This window comes from Ambystoma mexicanum, chromosome 5p, assembly GCF_040938575.1.
Source record: "Ambystoma mexicanum isolate Mex_15411 chromosome 5p, UKY_AmexF1_1, whole genome shotgun sequence".
In the NCBI taxonomy this organism is placed as follows: Eukaryota; Metazoa; Chordata; class Amphibia; order Caudata; family Ambystomatidae; genus Ambystoma; species Ambystoma mexicanum.
This window is the reverse complement of record NC_090930.1, coordinates 204,876,511-204,896,970: the sequence shown is the minus strand read 5'-3', so window position 1 is coordinate 204,896,970 and position 20,460 is coordinate 204,876,511. Positions and strand designations below refer to the sequence as shown.

At 46.0% G+C, this 20,460-nt stretch overlaps 1 protein-coding gene across 1 annotated transcript in view; it reads left to right on the top strand.

Annotated features, from left to right (window-relative positions):
* Nucleotides 1-2,409, top strand: part of ATG4A (autophagy related 4A cysteine peptidase) — a 551,858-nt gene extending 549,449 nt beyond the window's left edge. Inside the window, exon 13 of the mRNA XM_069612630.1 lies at nt 721-2,409. Coding sequence (XP_069468731.1) covers nt 721-785 — 65 coding nt within the window. The 3' untranslated portion in view covers nt 786-2,409. The remainder of the gene's footprint in view (nt 1-720) is intronic.
* Nucleotides 2,410-20,460: the final 18,051 nt, after the last annotated feature.

Here is a 20,460-nt window from a genome sequence, read left to right as displayed (position 1 = left end):
TTGTCATCCCCCACTTCCTGTTGGGGCTCCAGAATGCATTCTTTGTATTGTGGCCGGCCCCTTATAAGTCAATAATAAATCATTTGTTTTTATGTGAAAACAAATTGTGTTATATGAAGCACAACTGCAGGGAACCTGAAGTATTTAAAATGTTTACAGTCCTTTTTTTAAGACCTGCTAATTCTGGCACATTATAAATATGTTTGGCTGTCTGTTGAAATCTGTTGTGTTTTGTAACATTTTGTGCATCTGCACATAATTGTGCCTTTTGTTGAAGTATTTGATAATACTTTGTGTTGTAGGGTTGTTAAATGGTTGTGTTAACGCTGTAGAACGATCCAAAATAGTTTCTCAAAATCATAGACCATAATGTCACCAAGTCGAGTTGCATGCACCTTTTCTTTTACAAAACATTGAGTAGTGTTAAATTGGATAATAAGAACAGCACTTATTAGTGCCTAGATGCTTGAGCAATAAGTTATGATGCTCTGTATAAAAACGGGATATTACGAAAGTGTTTGATCGCCCTCATTTTTAAAGTGCTAGCATGGACTTCTGAAAAGTGAAGAGTCTGTACTGAACACCAGTGTTGAATTTGTTGAGTAAGAGTGGCGTATTTTGCAAGATTGCAGTTTGAAACTCAGTTAGCAAAAGGGATTGGAATTCAATTCTAAAAATGTTAGTAATTTTCCATTATTCTTCTTGTTTGTTTTATTTTAGAATTTATTGAATCTACGGATAAACTGTTCGAATTAGAGGAAGAATTTGAGATTCTGAGTGTATGAGGAAAGATCTGGAGGTGGACTCGCAATGAACTTTGTCCACAGACAGCCTTTCTTACCAGAAAGTGCCTAAAATCACATACACAAGCAGAGCACAACAACTTCTTTGTTGCCCGAAATGGAGTTCACTATCTTCACGAACTATATCATCCAAAAACGGAAAATGTACGTGGGAATCCTGCTGTGATTGTGTTTGTGTTGGATGGACGCTTCTTTTATCGTGGAACACTGGTTGATCTATCTGAGCTGTAATAATTCCAAAAGCTGACTTAGCTCGTATCCAAACGAATATTTCCCTTGTTGTGGGCCTCTCTTTCAAGCAAGATCATCCTTGAAGGATGTGAAACTATTTTACAACAGTTCCTCGTTTACAGACCGAAAACAAAAGACATTTGACGTTAGTAACTATTTCATCCTATAGAAAATCTCAATCAATTTAGAAAAATAATAATTTGTGTAGATGCAAAAGTTGACAGATACTTTATTGCTTTTTATTAGTGGTTTCATTAACAAAGGCATCCTGAACTCTTTATCCGAAAGGTCTAAAGGACACAAAGTGATATTTAAAATCCTAGGTCATGCCGATTTCTGCTCAGAGCTCAAGTAATGGATGCTGTGGAATGTGTCCATGAGGCTTCCAAATAGTAGCAAAGGTTGCAAGGTTCCCTTTTTTACTTTACAAAGTCTAACTTATTTATTTTAAAACATTGTAGATTTACTCCTATAAGGCCATTAGTAGCAGCACTTTAAATTTGCTTTGACTAGATTGCTAAACCATTTAGACATTAACCTCTTCACGTTGATGCAAAGACACTGGTAGGTTGCCACATTGTCTCAACTTGCATTCTGAAAAGCCGTGGAATCAGTGTCTTTGCGATTGTGTTCACCCCATTCTCTGCTTTAAGTATTGTTGCAAGTTTAAAAATCCACATGGAAAGTATTGAGTTGTCGTTTTCTTTGCACCACTTAAATGTGTAAGACTACCAAAGCGAGCACACATGGAGAAAGTGATAAATGCTGTGTTTGAGTGCATGTCGTTCTTCTGTGCTTGGATAAAAGTACACATGGTTTACTTAACTTGTAAGATAAGATTTTAAGATCCGCCTGCAAACAAGACTTCGACATGAGCCTCTGGACGGTCTAGTCTTATATTTTATGACCTGCATTTTGTGGCATTATGTTGTGATGTGTTGGAGCCAATTGTTATGTCAAAAGCAGATAACTTTTATATCAAATGAGGATATGCAATAGAAGCAGATGGATGCTTCCAAGTCACCTCGTATATATATCTCAAAAATGACTTTGTTTATAAACTTTGCAATATTAAGTGTTCTTTGAGATACTAGTCAAAATGAGAGATTCTATTTAAAGACGGTTTGCGTGTTGTGCTCGCATTCTCTCAGGATTTACTGGCTTAAATGAAGAGCAGATGAGCTGTACTATAAACTGAAATTCCCGTTTCTTGTTGTGAGCACTCTTGAAAATGCTGCACTTCTCCATTCACTAGATGTAGTAGTACATGGTTTGATGAGTGTTCACTACCATACCATGTCGTAAGACATATTGTTTAACTTTGTATGCTCTAAAACTTTAATATAATGGAAAATATACTTTTTTTGTATGCTAATGTGTGAAGGACATTTTTTGCCTACTTGCTTTTCTTTCAAGTTTACGTTATAGTTCAAAATATACAGTTCTCTAAACACAGTCCTGCTGTACAGTTAATGAAGGGAAACTAAAATGAGGCTCAGTGTAAACTGTTAAATGTTGAATGAGAAATCATAGAATCATTTGAACTTATAAGTGCTATATGGTTGAAGCTGTGGCAACATATTCCACTCATTGGTGCTATAATGTGTTAATTCCACTATTCTTTACTTGTTTAAATCCTTTTTTTACGTGAAGGTTGCACTTCTAAAGAAAGGTGTAATTTACACTTCATTTTTTACATATAATTCATATGAGGAAAAATTGGCATTTACGTGTAATTATACGTTGTTTGTCTGCACGTGTGCACAAAACTTTAATAACAATCCTTTGCTTCAAATTGTCTGCACGTGTGCACAAAACTTTAATAACAATCCTTTGCTTCCAAATTGCCTGCCTGCCCGCCCTCCCTCTCGTTAGATCCCTGCTTCCTTGTTTCTTTGCTTCCCTCAATGTGTTCTTCCCCCTAAGATTGTAAGCTGTGATGCTTCCCGTCCATGCTCAATAAATATCTTAATAATAATGATAAATAACAATAATGGACACATAAAATACAAGTAAATCTACATAAGTATAAGTGACATGGGGGCGTGGCTAGATGGCCACGGGTTAGGATGTGTGGCCCGAGTGCTCCTGTCGATCCGACATTGATTCAGCTTACAGTGGGTGTTTGGAACTGGCTGCAAGAAGTGGACAGCAAGCTAATGCATTATGAGTAGCACGAGCATGCAGTGGCACAAAATCCAATGAGAAATAGTGGCGAGAAGCAGACTTTGAGGTTAAGGAAGTGTGCAGAGTCCTGGAGACAAAGTGTTAGGGACATTTCTGGTGGTCGGCCGAGCCGTAACCGTGGTCCGCGGACCTCCAGCTCTCAGAAGGCCCTAACTCCTTCCGCATCCCAAAGAAGTAGAGGGGCCACACAAGAGCAATTAGTTACTGCTGTTTATTACAAGAAAACAGGCAGGGACAAATACATGGAGCGTAGGTTCCAGACAACTTCTCATTCTAGACGGGCTTGCTGGCCCGTTTTGTACCTGAGTGACGTAACAGTTTGCGTCACCTGCGAAAGCTCATCCCCGAACCTATCGCCACTCCGGGTTGGCTCCCCGAGTGGTAGGTTCAGTATAGGACCATATAGTGAAAGGGGTTATTGGTGGAGTAGAGGTCAGGTGGTACGCTTGTTTCGTCCCTAAAAATGGTTACTTTGAAAATGATACATGGAGAGAGTTATTGATTGATTGGTTGTGTGGTAATGTCGTCAGTGGTTAGCCCCCCGTGTTCTGATTGGTCCATCAGCGGGCCCCCAAGCCTGGAACCATCGTCGTTCCCAGCCCGCGATGTAACTGGTGCTAGCAACAATGTATGACTATGTGTCAGTGAAAGACAATGGGCAGGTCCTGCTACTGCCCTGAGAGCGCTCCTTAACCATTGCTGCCTGTGTCTGAGTTGTTAAGACTTTGTTGCAAGAGGGGTCCCAGACGTGGGACACCAGTGCTTCTTCAGTCTCTGGGAATTGGCATTGGATCAGGTCGGCCTGGTCACGTGGTGAGAGACCGTGGCTGAGTCAGAATTACTGGGATTTGATTTGTATTTTGCTTCGGGTAGTCGCAGCAGTGGCAGGTGTCACCTTGGTTTAGAGAGCGCGGAATGTGGATTGCAATATCGCGACCTTGGCTGCGGTGGCTCCAGCCAGAGGCTGTTCTGTGTGTTCAGCATCTTGTAGCTCCGTATGAGCTGCTTCTGGCCTGTCGGCTCTGGTTTAAGGCCTACTTTGGCTCGGTTGTACGTTATGGCATAAGGTCCATAGGCAAGGGGGTGTGGGGAGCAGTGTGGTTCCTTGTACATCGGTCCTTCTATAGGGCCTCGTCTCCAGGCATGAAGCCTCTTCAAGCATATACACAAGCTCTTCTGGCGTCTTGCGTTTCTGCGATGCGGTTGCTGGCCTATGTGAAAAATAATAACGATGCACGTCTGTGAGTGTACGCGGTCCGCTATGTCATAGCACTGAGTGTGTTCTTCGTGTGGATTGTGTGTGTCTGATCATGGTGCGCGGCAGCACATGTGTTTGTCTATCATGGCTATATCGTCATGTCATCTCTAACAATGGCAGCTTAGGTTGCGAAGTGTTTAGTCGAGCTGGTCCATGCGATCGGTCCCAGCTCTGTCTTGGTTCCCACCACGTGCCTTGGGTGGGATGCGGCCTGGTTTCACAGGTGGAGCATGGTCATGATGTGCATCGGCGAGTCGGAGGTTCTTTGGCCGTGACATCGTTTTCCACAGTTTGTACATGGGTTGGGGGAAGGGACCGTCCCATTTTTCCTATTCAAAAGGAAGCAAAATGGCGCCCACCCGTATCAAAGGTTCACCATAGAGGTGCAGACGAATGAAGAAGAGCACTGTTCGCCGAGAGAAGCTACCTGGTGCACGGTTTAGCCTGGAGGAAGCAGAGATGGCAAGGGCACACTCGTAACTGAAGAGAAAGAGTCAGCTGCAGCACTGCGGTATACGATTGCTGGGGGGACACATTGTAACACCGGCGGTGTCCAGGACATGCATGGACGTCGAGACATAAACATATGCCAAGCCGACCGCCGTGCAGCGCAATGAATGGAGAAACTGCGGACCTCTGCATCTGAAATCGGGAAGGCGGATCGCATGTGAGGTGCCAGCGCAGTCGGGTGTGAATCACATCACATGCGGGACAAGGAGGAGACTGAGGCCGGAACCACCCGAGCCATGGAACGGAAAGTAGAGGCTGGCAGCCCATAACACTGATACTGTGGGAATGGAAATCAGCTGTTGCTCCGGTGCGTTGTGAAAGTGTGAAGTGGATGGGGTGGGAGGGGGCTCCGGTATAGTGGCGGACGGCCCGAAGTGGGACTGTTAGGACTGCCTGAAGGCACCATCAGGGCACCTGGATACAGCAGAGCTCAGCCTGTGCCCCGACCGAGGCCCAGTGAGTCCAAGCTGTTGGTCTCTGCGGGGCGCAGAGGGGAAGACAGGACGCAGATGCAAAGTAGCAGCCGGGTGGCATATAACAGACGCTGCAGCCCCCGGCTGCACTGTAAGAGATGAACGAACGGAGGCATGTTCGTTCCTACAAGGGGATACCCAGTTCCGTGATCACACCGGACGGGATACTGGGAGAAAACAGACGCACAGTGTGAAAGGCGTGCTGGGGTAACATAGTTCACATGGGTGCATAGAACTCAAAGCAACGGAAAATGACAGGTGTACCCATAATGTTGTGACCAACGCGAGGCAGCACACACTGGCAGCACCTCAGTGAACACCAGGAGCAAGATTAGTTACTACAAAATATGTGCCAGGTGTGCCTGGGCCAGAGGCGCAAGGAAGATAGGCCCACTAGATGCCTGAGCAGTGGGAAGACAAATAGCGTCACAGTAGTAATTGGCTGATGCCTGGACAGTGGACCCTTGAAGTGAAGTGCGCTACAACTAAACCGGACTACAGGAAGACCCTCGCATAGGCACCAATTACTGGTTGGAGCGTCCACACATAGCGAGCCCCACAAGACAACTGCAGCAGTGTTGCCCCTTTGAGCATGTATAAAGGAAGTGGATATCAGTGGACAACATTGGCGATATATAAATATAGTAGCAGACGGTCACGAAACACTGAGCAGGCACGGCTCTATGCTGCCATAAGAGGGCTCTACCCACGGAACAGCGTTGACGGAAGGCTACAGAAGGCCACACCAATGTGAGGGCCGCAAAACTCTACGAGTGGACTCAGAAGCTGGGACATGATATTGTAGGTTAAGCCAACTGGTAAGGGGAACACGAAGGAGGGGCAAAGGCATCCAAATCAGTTAAGACAAAGGCAAAACAGCCATCGATGGACATCTTTGTCAAATCAACTCGGGCAACAGAGGGCGAGAAAACTCCAGAACAGGGCACACAAGGAGGTTCAAATCCAGTACGGGATGACCAACAAATCCTGGCAGCTAATGCGGAGCTGAAAGCATTGTGGGGATCCAAGATCGACACCGCCATTGAAGGATTGAAGACGACGCTAGAATTTAAGATAGAAGCTGTCAGTGCGGCTGTCAACCTCCTCAGACAAGATATTAAAGTGCTACCTGAACGGACAGGGGGACTGGAAAAAGAGGTGAAAGTAAACATGACCATTTGCATGACTAACGCCAAGGAAGTCTGCATTTTGCAACAGCAGGTGCGCAACCTGGAGAACAGAGTGGCTGAGGCAGAAGGACGCGCGCGTAGAAACAACGTCCGCATTGTGGGACTGCCGGAGGGAGTAGAGAATCCAGACCTGACAAACTATATAGAAAACATGATGTTGCAAGAAATAGGCACCGAAGTGCTCACCCAGGGGTTCACGGTTGAGAGAGCGCACAGAGCTCAGACCAGAAGACCGCCACCGGGAGCCCCTCCACGGCCAATCATCGCCAAGATATTGAATTATAAGGACAGAGAGAAGGTCCTGAAGAACTTCCGTAAAAGAGGGACTATAAGCAGAGCATCGGCGAATATCGCGGCATACCCGAATTACCCCTTCCAGGTACAGAGCTAACGTCTGAGCTACGTGTCAGTGAAAAGGAGCCTGAGTGAATCTGGATTTAAGTATATGTTGCTGTATCCCACAACGATGAAAGTACAACAGAAGGATAAAACACGTTTTTTTGACATGACCGGTAACTACCTGGTTGGACATGATGAACTGCCCAGCAGATGCCGATGGCCAAAAGGATAAGAGTCGAGAGAAGTGAGTGGATGCTCCTGTGGAGCCGGAACTGTGGACAGGGCAGCCACTGATGGAAAGGAACATTGATGGGTACCGTCTTGCAGCAATATGACACCACAGACATTCAGAATAGCCAGGCTGTGTAATAAGCAGAACACAGAAAGAGAAAAAGAAAATGCCAGTGTACATTTAAAAAACGAATTATGGCAGTGCTACCAAAATATGTATTTTCACCTCATTTTGCACATGAGACTACATTATAAAGTTAGGGAGTTAGAATTAGTGTTTAGTAAATGTTAATTAAGTTAGTCAGTTATATAATGAATGTAGTCTCATATATAAGGCATCACAGAAAAATTGGTGCACTTTATTCTCTGCAGTTTTACATTGGGCTTTTGCTGTGTTATGAATTCTGTACCTTGCATGCCATGAGCAACATATTCACATGTTATACTGGCAACACAAAAAATATGTGTGTGCCATATTACTGCTGGCAACAACAAAAATGCCATCACATTTAGTAAAACACTATATATTCTTATAAAGCGCTATATATATTATTACAGCTGATAATAGAGCATAACACGAACAAGTGGGTTAAATATGTATAAGTAGTGCAATGTATTGTTAGCCCGAAAACAGGAGACATAAGTGCTGCCCAGGAGTGGACGGCAGTAGGGAACACGCTAACACCCCTGATAGTTATTTAGTTAGGATACAGGTAGAACAGTATCCTCCTGCGGAGCCCCGAGTATTGGTACGACCGAGAAAGGGACTAGATGCGGGGTAGCCTGAGATCCAGGGATGGAGCTGAGCGACAGTTGGGGAGGGGTAGGGTGGCGGGAGGAGGGAAGTTGGGGTGCGTGATGGGGGGAGGGGTGGGAGTTCGGGGAGTTAAGAGGGAGCGAGCCTACAAACACAAGCCAAGGAGTAAGAGGAGGAGGGTGGGGGAAGAGATGAGAGGGAGGATAGAAGTAGTGGGATATGGCTAAAATGGGAGACCTAAAGATAGTGACCTGGAATGTGAAAGGGCTCAATAACTATTTGAAGCGGAATAAAGTTATGATGTATTTGAAAAGACAGAAAATTGACATTGCCTTGTTGCAGGAAACTCACTTGACTAGAGATAGACAGGAGGTGGTGAGGAGGAAATGGAAGGGGACCACCATAGGTGCAACATATTCGGCATACGCTAGAGGGTTTATCATGTGGGTAGGACCACATGTCCCCTTTAAGCTAATACAGTCCACTATAGATCCTGATGGGAGGATGGTGTTAATAGGAGGCTTAGTAGAAAATAGAAAGCTGAGTATCATCAACACGAATGCCCCGAACCAAGATGCCGCTAGCTATTTTAAAAACCTATACGGTAGGATCAGCCCATATATGGGAGGGGCGGTTATATGGGGAGGGGACTTAACTGCGCGCTGGATCCCAAGCAAGATAGATCGGATGAGAAGATCGAGAGGCCCACCCCAGTAGCTAAGTCTTTGAGGACCCTATTGAGTGATTATCGACGGGGTGGACGTATGGAGAATACACCACCCACAGAACAGGGAATACTCGCACCACTGTGCCCCACAAAATCTGCACATGCGGTTGGATTACGTATTTGCTGCACCGGAGATGATTGGAGAATTAGTGACGTCTGAATACAAAGCGGTGGTCCTGTCAGACCATGCGCTGTTGCTTGTAACATGGCAGTACTCGGCTCAGAGAGCGAGAATCCCGACATGGAGACTTAGGGCTGAAGCTCTGAAAGACACAGTGTTCAGGGAGGACCTGAGGAAGGAAAGAACAGAATATTTTGAACATAATACCAAGAGTGTGGATTTGGCAGGCACAGTATGGGAGGCATTTAAGGTGGTAGTGAGGGGGGGATGCAATATCTAAATCCAAGGGTCTACAAGGTGGAGTAATACAAGAGTTACACGAGGCAGAAAAAATATTGGAAACATTAATGTGGGAGGGTGGGAATTCCCTAGAAGAAATGGGGACTAAGTGGCAACTACAACGAGAATGCAGGAATCACTGGGATAGATTATGAAACCTGAACTACAAAAAATACATAGAAAGGCAGCATACAGAGGGGGAGAAGCCAAGTAGATTGTTAGCCTGGTTATATAAGAGGGAGATCCCCAGGCAGGCAATTGGAGCGGTGGAAGGGAGCGATGGACAGACATTAGATTGTATACGGACGTAACTGAGGGAGAGGAGATCGAGGTGATGGAAACTCTGCCAGATATTAACCTTCCCTAAAGGCAGCGGAAAAAGAACGATAAGAAGCTCCAATTACGCTAGAAGAATTAGACGAAGTGATTAAGCTACTTCCCACTAGTAAAACCCCGGGGGCGGATGGACTCCCTAGCACGTTCTACAAAACATATAAGGCAGATTTGCTTCCCCCAATGTTAGCAATGTTAAATGAAGCGTTGGATAAGGGCATGCTACCGGAGTCCCTTAGGGAGGCAATTATCATTCCGCTCTTTAAGCCTGACAAACCGAGCACGGATTGTGGGTCATACAGACCACTATCAATGCTCAATCAAGACAGAAAGATACTTAAGTCAGTGCTAGCAAATAGGCTGAGATTGGTGATCAGCTGACTCATACACCCTGACCAGACTGGGTATGTTCCACGCAGAAGTATATCCAACAATCTTAGGAGGCTCCATCACGTTATAGAACATACGGAAGGGGACATGCATGAGCTTGCAATAATTTCATTAGATGCAGTGAAGGCCTTCGACTCGGTCAAATGGCCTTGGTTGATGGCAGACTTGAAAGAATATGGGGTCGGGCCCACATACATGAAGTGGGTCCAACTGTTGTACAGTAAACCATTGGCTCGAGTCAGGACGGGGGCGACCATCTCAGAGCGATGGCAACTCAGCAGGGGTACTAGACAAGGATGCATGTGGTCCCTGATGCTTTTTATCCTAGCACTCGAACCCCTGGCGATATACCTGAGGCAGGCATATGGAGAGGTGGGAATTGACACAAAAGGAGAGCGACATTTGATATCAATGTATGCTGCTGATATGTTGCTGTACCTGAGGTACTCTAAAGAGAACCTCCAATATATTTGGGAAGTTATGGAACGATATGCAATGTTGTCGGGAATAACCGTGAACCCCAAAAAATTGTGCATATTTCCCCTTGGTAGATATAAGGGGTGCCACGAGACAAACTGCTGGTTTTACAAATACAATGGGAGACAGAGACCTTTAGATATTTGGGGATAGATGTCCACCACAGGGTTGAGGTCGAACACAAACAAAATACGGAGAAGGTGGTGGCCAATATCCAAAATAGCACGAGGTTCTGGGCGAAGCTCCCTTTGACCATGATGGGGAGGGTGGCACTGTTAAAGATGGTGCTACTGCCTAGGCTACTTCACTTTTTTGTTAACATACCATACATGATGCCCAAGTGATTCTTTGGTAAAATCCAGAGTATATGTAGGGGGTTCAGATGGCACAACTCCAGGAGCAGATAAGCATTATGGAAACTACAGAACGCATACGAACAGGGAGGCATTAATTACCCAACTTTGAAATGTACTATTTGGCTAGCCAGCTACAATACGTGGTGAGATGGTTATCTGGACTCTATGCCGGAGTCCAGATTGTTGAAGGCTGTATCCGCTCCGTTTATTCTCAATGAATGGATATGGTTGTCATGACCCTTGCCACTGGCCCTCACTGGCAAGTCAGCCTTCCAGTTAGTGCCAGGTCAAAGGCCTTAAAACCTCATCCAAGACTCTCTTGCAGTCAGTCCTGGCGCCTTTGGCGCCAGGCTCATAACCATCATGAAGACCAACATTAGAATGCAACTATTTAACTTTGGAACGGGTGGGGGTTCAGCCAACATGGAGGCACACACATAGCTCAGTTACAAGGAACTGAGCTATGCGGTCTAGTCTTTTGGGTGTGGCAGGCCTGGGACTACTTTACCTGGACTACTTTGGGTATGGCGGGCCTGGGACTATTTTACCTGGACTACTTTACCTGAGACTATTTTAACCGCACCCAAACAGCAGAACATGTTTTGCGTTATTCTGCTGTGGGCAGCGTAATGCTCACCGTGTCCAGTTCTTTGATGCCAGCTTACCTGAAACCAAGGACCTGCAGAGAGAGAAAGAACACTACGAAACTTACCTGCAACAGTATCCTGTCTTCAATCCATCGCAGACTTCAGTTCCACTCACCTGAAGGGACGAACTCCATCATCCGGCAACGATGCATCCTGGAATACCATAACCTAGAAAGAGGAGAAAGAAAGACAGCATTAGTAAGCGTTTACTCGCGTTTTCTCCCAAATGAAGAAAGCCACACAATTCTTACCTGCGTAGTCATCTCCTGGTCAGTATCACTGCTGGAACATTACGGCGTTCAGTGAGGAACATCGCAACCTGCAAGGAGAGAAAAGACACAGGTTAGCAATATAAAAAGCGAAACAGCGCTGCGCCTCACTCACCGGACAGCATTGCGCACACTGCGCTTTCGCCTACCGGCTCATCTTCAAACTGCATGACAACACCAAAATACCTTTCCATACCTAAAAGGAAAGAAGCAAGACATTATTATTCGAACTAAGAGGAACATAAGAACTGCATATAAAGACTGTAAAGCAGCAAACCTACGGAGTCGCAGCAGGCCTGGATTCCCACAGGGGGATTGCACCAGTGAAGTAACTTGGTCACTGCTCGCCCCCCACATATACGCGCCCCTGCCATGAGGAGCTGGACGGAGAATCCACCTTTCACAATATTAAGGTAAGGAGAAGGCCCAAGGGGGAGGAAGGAGTTGAGGCCAAGGGAGGTGGGAAAACATAAAGACCATCTGGTATTGAATCCAGCTCTCCTATATTGCAGACCCATCTTTAACCAGAGGCCTTACCAAGGGACCGGGAGAGGGTTCGAGAGTGCAAATCATCCAACCAGGGATGGGTGGCGTCCCCGCGGATACTAGGTGAGCGTAACAGAACGCAAAGCCTCAATAATATTATCCACCTGGGCGTCATGGAGACTTCAGAGACTGACCAGTTAGTTCAGTTGTTGGGACAATTACGGGCTGAAGTACATTCAGCCAGGCAAGAAACCAACGCTCTTAGGAGGAATTTGATTGTTACTAACGATCATACTCATGAAATAAGTAGACAATTGCTCCAATCACAGGCAAAACAGACCCCATTTTGCCTGGTAACATTCCGCCAGCACCTGTACCAACTTCTTCGACCAATCCAGTACAAATAACCTTTCCTGGGGCAGTTCCTTTAGCTCCACCTGAACGATTTATAGGGGACCCCAAAAAGTATGCAACGTTCATGCACCAGTGTCGTCTTCATTTCCTTTGCAGACCTGGGGCTTTTCCTAACGACCAAGTGCGGGTTGCTTTTGTCTTGCCATATCTGAGTGGCAGTGCTGCGGATTGCATGACTTTGGGGGTTTCCAGATGGAAATGGAAAAACTCTTTGCTCGTCATACCCAAGGCCAAGCATTAGACAACGAACGTTTGTCACTCCGTCAAGGAAGTCAAGACTTGCTTACATATATAGCAACATTTAACAGACTAGTCGTTGAAGCTGGGTGACCTGAGGAAAAAAGGACCACACTATTTCATTGGGGTCTACGAGGGGAACTAAAGGATGTCCTTGCTCAAGTGGTTAACCCACCTAAAGGCTGTGGAGAATTCATCAACCTTGTGGTGCAATTAGATCACAGATTACAAGACCGAAAAGTGGACGGGATAAGGTTAGACACTCAAGCTGTGTATGTCCGCTCATAGGATAATGTTCCACATACATTGGAAAACACGGTAGAACCCATGCAAATCGGAGGTGTACGGCCCCCTTTAACTAAAACTGAAAGAGACATGAGAAGGCAACAGCAATTATGCTTATATTGCGGAAAATCAGGCCACTTCCTCAAAGAATGTCCAGTCAAACCACCAAGGAGAACTGTTGGAGCCACAGAGAAGGAAGATAATGACAAGGAGTCGAAAACTACCAAGCGTAGAGGTCCGCTTGTCGAGCGAGAAGGATGAGCCACAGACCTCACACTTTGCATTACCAGTAATCTTGATCAATCACCAACAACCGTCTCGGATGCATGCTGTCGAAGCATACATAGACAGCGGAGCAGTTGGGAATTATGTTGACCAAGATCTGGCAGCAGAGATGGGTCTTCCCTTATGCGCTAAGTCAACTACTGAAAAGGTTACTACTGTTGACGGGACAGAAATAGCTTCCGGACCAGTAACCCAATGTACAGCAGCACTAACCCTACTGTGCCAGGATGGACACCGAGAATCTATTGCATTCGATCTCATCAAAGCTCCTCAGTTTCGACTAATCTTAGGGATGCCATGGTTGGTAGCTCACAACCCTCTAATAAATTGGCGTGCCAAGAAGTTGGCCTTTTCCGATGATTGTGCTTGCACCTGTTATTACCAAGAAATGGGGAAAACAGACTTATGTACATCTGCTACTCCCAGTACGGTGGTGATTGTACTAGGTGTGACTAATACTCTACCAAATGAATACCAAGATTTTCAAGACGTGTTCCAGAAAGAACAAGCCAATACTCTACCACCGCACAGGCCCTACGATTGTCAGATCGACCTCATACCTGGTGCGCAAATTCCTTGTGGTCAAATCTATGCACTTACTGAACCAGAAAACCTCCATTTGAAATCTTATCTTGATCAGTACCTGGCAAATGGATTTATCTGCCCATCTAAATCACCGGCAGCCAGTCCCTTATTCTTCGTACCAAAGAAGGAAGGAGATTTGAGGACTTGCATCGACTATCGCGCATTAAACCAGATCCCAGTAAAAAACCATTATCCACTGCCCCTGATTCCCGAATTATTGGATCAAGTCAAAGATGCCCAAATCTATACCAAACTGGATCTTAGGGGGGGCGGGAGTACCATCTTGTTCGAGTGAAGAAAGGAGATGAATGTAAAACCACTTTTCGTACCAAATACGGCTTGTATGAATACCAGGTAATGCCTTTTGGACTTTACAGAGCTCCTGCTGCATTCCAGTACTTTATGAATGATGTTTTGTGGGAGTTAATCGACGTTTGCGCCCTGGTTACATTGATGACATCTTAGTGTATTCTGCTACAAATGAAGACCATGTTGGGCATGTCCGCTCTGTCCTTACTAAACTCCGCCAACATAAACTGTATGCTAAAATCGAAAAATGCTCTTTTCATGTCACCGAAGTGGAGTTCCTCGGTTTTATCCTCACACCAAAAGGTATCAGAATGGATAGGCACAAGGTAGATGCCATTCTTAACTGGCCGTCACCAACTTCATTTAAAGGAATCCAGAGTATGTTGGGCTTTGCAAACTTTTACTGCCGATTCATCCCAGATTTTTCCCAAATAGTGCATCCAATTACATCACTATTGAGAAAAAACAATAAAAAGTTCTGTTGGACCAAAGAAGCAGAGAAGGCCTTTCAAGAACTTAAGAAAAATTTCACTTCTGCTCCAGTTCTATGGCATCCTTGCCCAGACCTCCCTTATATAGCTATGGGAGCTGTTCTCTCACAAATGGACCCAGGAACTGGCCAGTTACACCCTGTGGCCTTCTGGTCACGACAATTCTCATCCCCCAAACTCAACTATGCTATCACAGACAAAGAACTCTTGGCTATAAAATCAGCTTTCAAGGCATGGCGACACTATCTTCTTGGTGCTAGACATACTGTCACGGTCATAACTGATCATCGAAACCTGCAATACCTAAAAACAACAAAGGCTCAATCATCCCGTCAACTGAAGTGGGCTCTTTTCTTCGCTGTATATGACTATGTGATCACCTACCAGCCAGGAGTCCGAAACGGAAAGGCTGACGCCTTGTCCCGCATGGGTGTTGATGAAAAGGTATGCATAACTCCAGATCCAGTAGCCATCATTCCAGAAGACAAACTCCTGGGTCTTACGACAACATTGACACAGGCTGAACTCCAAAACAAGATCCAACTCTTAATGGATCCTACTTTCTCACAAGAGTGGTGTACTCAGGGAGAACATCACACCATTAAAGACCAGTTACCATATTTTAGGAACCGTCTATACTTGCCAAGTAAAGATTTACAAGAGCAGGTTATTTCGGGTTATCACGACTCCCTGATTGAAGGTCATCCTGGAATTGCCAAAACTCTAGCTAAAGTAAATCAAAACTGTTGGTGGCCCACATGGCGTAAAGACACCATACAATGTATCCAATCTTGCGGTGTGTGTCTGTGCACAAAAAAGTCCCAAAAGCAGAAACCAGCTGGTCTTCTCCAACCATTGGAAATTCCTCCCGCACCATGGCACACACTGTCCCTTGATTTCATTACAGATCTACCTTCCAGTCAAGGATTCAACACCATCTTAGTAGTTGTAGACTTATTCTCTAAAATGGCACACTTTATTCCCTTTAAGGGTCTTCCAAATGCATCCAATTTAGCAAAAATATTCCTGGAGAAAATCGTATGGCTACATGGCTTTCCATCGCTCTTGATCTCAGATCGAGGTAGTCAGTTCGTATCCAACTTCTGGAGGAAATGCTGTTCAATGGGCCAAATTGACATTCGACTATCCACAGGTCACCATCCTCAACCAGATGGACAAACAGAAAGAACAAACCAAACTCTCGAGCAATACTTACGTTGCATGTTACATCAAGTGGAAAGAAATTGGAAGGACTTGTTATGGATAGAGGAATATGCCTATAATAATTCATTACAAACTTTGGAAATGCCAGCGGTTAAAATCCTACATATGACTATTTCCCAGGCCTTCAAAGAAGCAGCAGAACATTTATTCCAAGCCAAGAACAGACGAGAAATTCGCTGACCAACATCGTAGTAAAGCCCCCGACTATCAAATTGGAGACAAGGTCTGGTTAGCATCAAAATATGTGCCCATAAAAGGGACTCAGACCTTTCATCCCCGATATCTGGGACCTTATTCTATTGAATCCATAATAAATCCAGTGGCAGTTAAATTAGCCCTACCACCCACTATGCAGATTCATCCTGTGTTTCACGTATCACTCCTGAAACCGGTACAACCCGGTACTCGGGTTACAGCAACACCAAAACCAGTATTAGTTGACGGAGAACCAGAGTTTGAAGTAAAGGATATCCTAGACTCAAAATAAACCAGATCCAAACTATACTTTGAAGGGATTGTGTCCTCCGACGTATTACTTATCTTGATAGATCATCTCCAGCTTGCTGGCCTCGGAAAACATTTTTCAGTAGAGGGTGCTGCGCGTCGATGTCCCTCGAGCCGATGTCCCTCGACAGCCTCCCTATCGGTGCCGACGTCATCATGCGTATAAATAGACTCACGCAGCGTCCGTTGCTCAGTTCCGTTTTTCCACGCTTCGTGGGCCTCGGAATCGCGTCACTCAGTTCGTTAGTCAGAGAATATATTCTTCATTATTCCTCGAGACTAAACCAACTCTTACTCGATGGCTTCCTCATCCGAACCGACGACTCCACGGTCCGGCTTCAAAAAATGTCGAGACTGTGGAAAGAAAATGTCGTTGACAGATCCTCACAGGATCTGTTTGTGGTGCCTGAAATCGGAGCACCAATGTTCGGAGTGCGAGGACTGCATGTCCATGACGGCGAAAGCCTTGAAGGAGCGTAAGGGGAAGCTTGAGAGAGGTAAGACAGTTAAAACTCCTTCAAAAGTTTCCTTGGCAGAGTCGAGACATTTGTCTCCTCGCCGACACAGGAAACATTCTCGGTCTAAGTCTCGAAGCAGCTCTCACCACTCTTCGAGATCCAAGCATTCAAGTAAGAGACGTTGAAGATCCCCTTCCTCGTCTTCTTCTGTTTCTCCGGAAAGAGTCACCTGCCCCACAAAACATAGCGCTCAGGCTGAGTGGGAAGAATTCCGTAAAAGGATGCTTAGCGTCTTCGAGAAAGGGGTCTCGACCCCCTCAAAGACAGCTGAGGGTGATACCGTAGGTGAAAGAACCGAAAAATCTAAACGCTGCGAGTCGTTGCACCTGGCGAAAGAAACTACTCGAGAGCGTCACGAACCCTCAAGCAAAGGCACTGTGCCATCGATGCCATCGTCGAAGGTCCCTTCGACGCATAAATCTGCGTCATCAACGCCATTATCGAAGGGCTCATCGACGCATAGGTCGATCGAATCGATGCCGTCTTCGACGTCGAAGCTGAAAAAGAGCAAACCCACGGCCGTCACTATCTCACAGCCAGTGGTCATACCCAGAGCCTCTAACATGACTTCGAGGTCATCGACAACCTCGAGTAGGATCCCGATCCTCTCAAGTTCTTCAAGGCCACTTCCAATCTTCTCGACGCCTTTTTCGGTGTTTTCGAAGCCTTTAACGTCCGCGTCGACGACGTCGACGTTTTTCCAACCAATTACGACAAATTTAGCCCCTTCTGCTCTGGAAATGGGATTTAAGCCATTTCCAAGGTCTGATCATTTCAGACCTTTGTCTTCAATCTATGAGGAAGGGGAGGATTCAGATCAAGAAAGACCCTTTGGGGTGCAGAGATCTGCAACACCAGAACCAGAGGAATTTACCTCTGAGGAAAATAGGTTGAAGGACCTTAAAGAATCCCTACATGAAGCAAGTGGGTTAGATACTTCCCCAGAAATAGAATTTGCCAAACCAGACCCAGGGGAACATGCTGAGACCCCTTACAGAATTTTAATGGCAAGAATTATAGAATTCATGGGTTGGTCTACACCTTCACCTGCATTCCAACAGGATGACCTTACAGACATCTTAGTCAAAGGCCCACAGGAGGATCCTGTGGTTCCTTTTCACGCTGCATTACAAAGGAAAATCTTGGCTAACTGGGAAACACCTGAGGTTATCCCGGCGGTTAACAAGAAGATATCAGCCAAATATAGGGTATCTACTACTGACCCGGAATTTTTGTCTAAACATCCAACTCCAGAGAGTCTGGTTGTCCAAGCAGCAACTGCATCAGGCAGTAGATCAGCATACCCTACTGTTCCACAGGACAGGGATGACAAAAGATACGACTCTATGGCTAAGAACGTTTTTTCTGCATGTAGCATGGCGTTGAAATCTATTAATGCTACTTGTACGCTCGCAAGGTTCAGCCATACACTTTGGGAGTGTGCTTCATCAGCGGCTGACTGCCTCCCAGAGGGAGAAGAAAGGGAAGCGTTTCTAAACATCATTAAGGATGGTAAGGACGCAATGTGCGAATCCCTTCAAACTGGCATTGATTCTGCTGACAGCATCAGTAGGGCCATGGCGGCAAGTACTACAACCCGCATATTTGCGTGGTTGCGAAAGTCTGGGTTTGCTCCAGATGTACAAGCCAGACTTTTAAATATGCCTTTTGACGGCTCTTCTTTGTTTGGTAAGAAGGTGGATGACAGCCTAGAAAAGTTACATACATCCAAAGCAGCAGCAAAATCCCTGGGTGCTGCAATCCGCCAAACGCCATATCGCCCCTCAGGAACCTCTTGGAGAGGTAAGTCCTTTCTCTTTTATTCCGCATTCGGAAAAGGCAGAGGAAAGTCAGTTCAAAGAGGTCAAAAAAGATTCACCTGAGGTGGACAGGGGAAAAAATACAAAAGCCGCAGCGGCAGCAGCAGGTACCTCTTTACCATCGGCACCTGCATCAGCCGCCTCTAAATCTCTCTGAGGACTCTCCTCACAAGACACCAGTAGGGGGCAGGCTAACTCAACATCTGACGGAATGGCAGGCTATTACGTCAGATGCTTGGGCATTGGAGACAGCTGCCCAAGGTTACTGCCTGCCTTTTCTACGCATTCCTTATAGTCATCCACCTGGGAACAGCTCTCGGAAAGTTCCAGATCCGCTCCTCTGGAGGAAATTGTAGACCTGCTGGAGAAAGGTGCCATAGAACCGGTACCTGTAGCGGAGAGGAACAAGGGCTGGTACTGCCCCCTACTTCCTAATACTGAAGAAGGACGAAGGACTGAGACCTATCTTGGACTTACGAGATTTGAACAAGTTCCACAGGAAGGACAAGTTCAAGATGGTAACTCTTTCTCAGATCCTTCAGGCCCTCCAGCTCCAGGACTGGCCGGTATCTCTGGACCTTTAGGATGCTTATTTCCATGTGCCGATCCATCTCAAACACAGGAAATACCTGAGGTTCGCAATTGGCGACTCTCATTATCAATTTCGAGTTCTGCCATTTGGGCTGACCTCCGCCCCGAGGGTCTTCACCAAGCTAATGTCTGTAGTGGCTGCAAGTCTAAGGAGGGAAGGGATTCACGTCTACCCCTACCTGGACAATTGGCTGATCAGAGCTGTATCTCCGGAACAAGTTCAGATCCAGCTAGATTATGTCTGCCACTTCCTTCACAAACTGGGCTTCTCTCTCAATTTAATGAAGTCACAGATGATACCATCACAGAGACTCCAGTTCATTGGAGCGGTCCTGGACACTTTCCTGGGAAAAGCCTCGCCACCAGAGGTGAGGGCTCAAGATATTCTGCAGATGGTCACCAAGTTTCAAAATGCCCAACGTCTCCCAGCCTTCGACTTTTTGAGGTTGCTAGGCCTCATGGCATCCTGCATCTTCCTTGTGCCAGAGGCTCGCCTGAGAATGAGATCTCTTCAGTGGGCACTGAGAACTCAGTGGTCGCAATTCTCAGGGAGAATGACAGACCTCCTTCAGGTTCCAGACAAGGTGGCTCGAGACCTTCAGTGGTGGGCCTGCCAGGAAAACATCTTGAAGGGAGAACTGTTTTGGCAACCATAGCCGGAGATAACACTAGTCACAGATGACTCACTCACGGGGTGGGGAGCCCATACCAACGACTTGACCATCAGCGGTCGTTGGTCTCCTTCGGAGTCCAGACTACATTTCAACCTGTTAGAGCTGAGAGCAATCAGTCTAGCGCTGAAGGCTTTTCTGCCATCTGTACAGTGGAAAAATGTCCTGATGATGACGGACAACACAGTGGCCATGCACTACCTCAACAAAAGAGGAGGCGTAGGATCACTGCCACTGTGCAGAGAGGCGATGCAGCTCTGGTTTTGGGCAATCCAAGAAGGAATCTCTCTGTCGGCAGTTCTCTTAGCCGGAGAGAAAAACTTGACAGCGGACGCTCTGAGCAGGCAGAGTACAGTCTCCCACGAGTGGGAACTAGCTCAAGAAGTCCTTCAACAGATCTTCACCCTTTGGGGAACCCCTAAAGTGTTTCTGTTCGCCACCAGCATCAACAGGAAGTGCGAT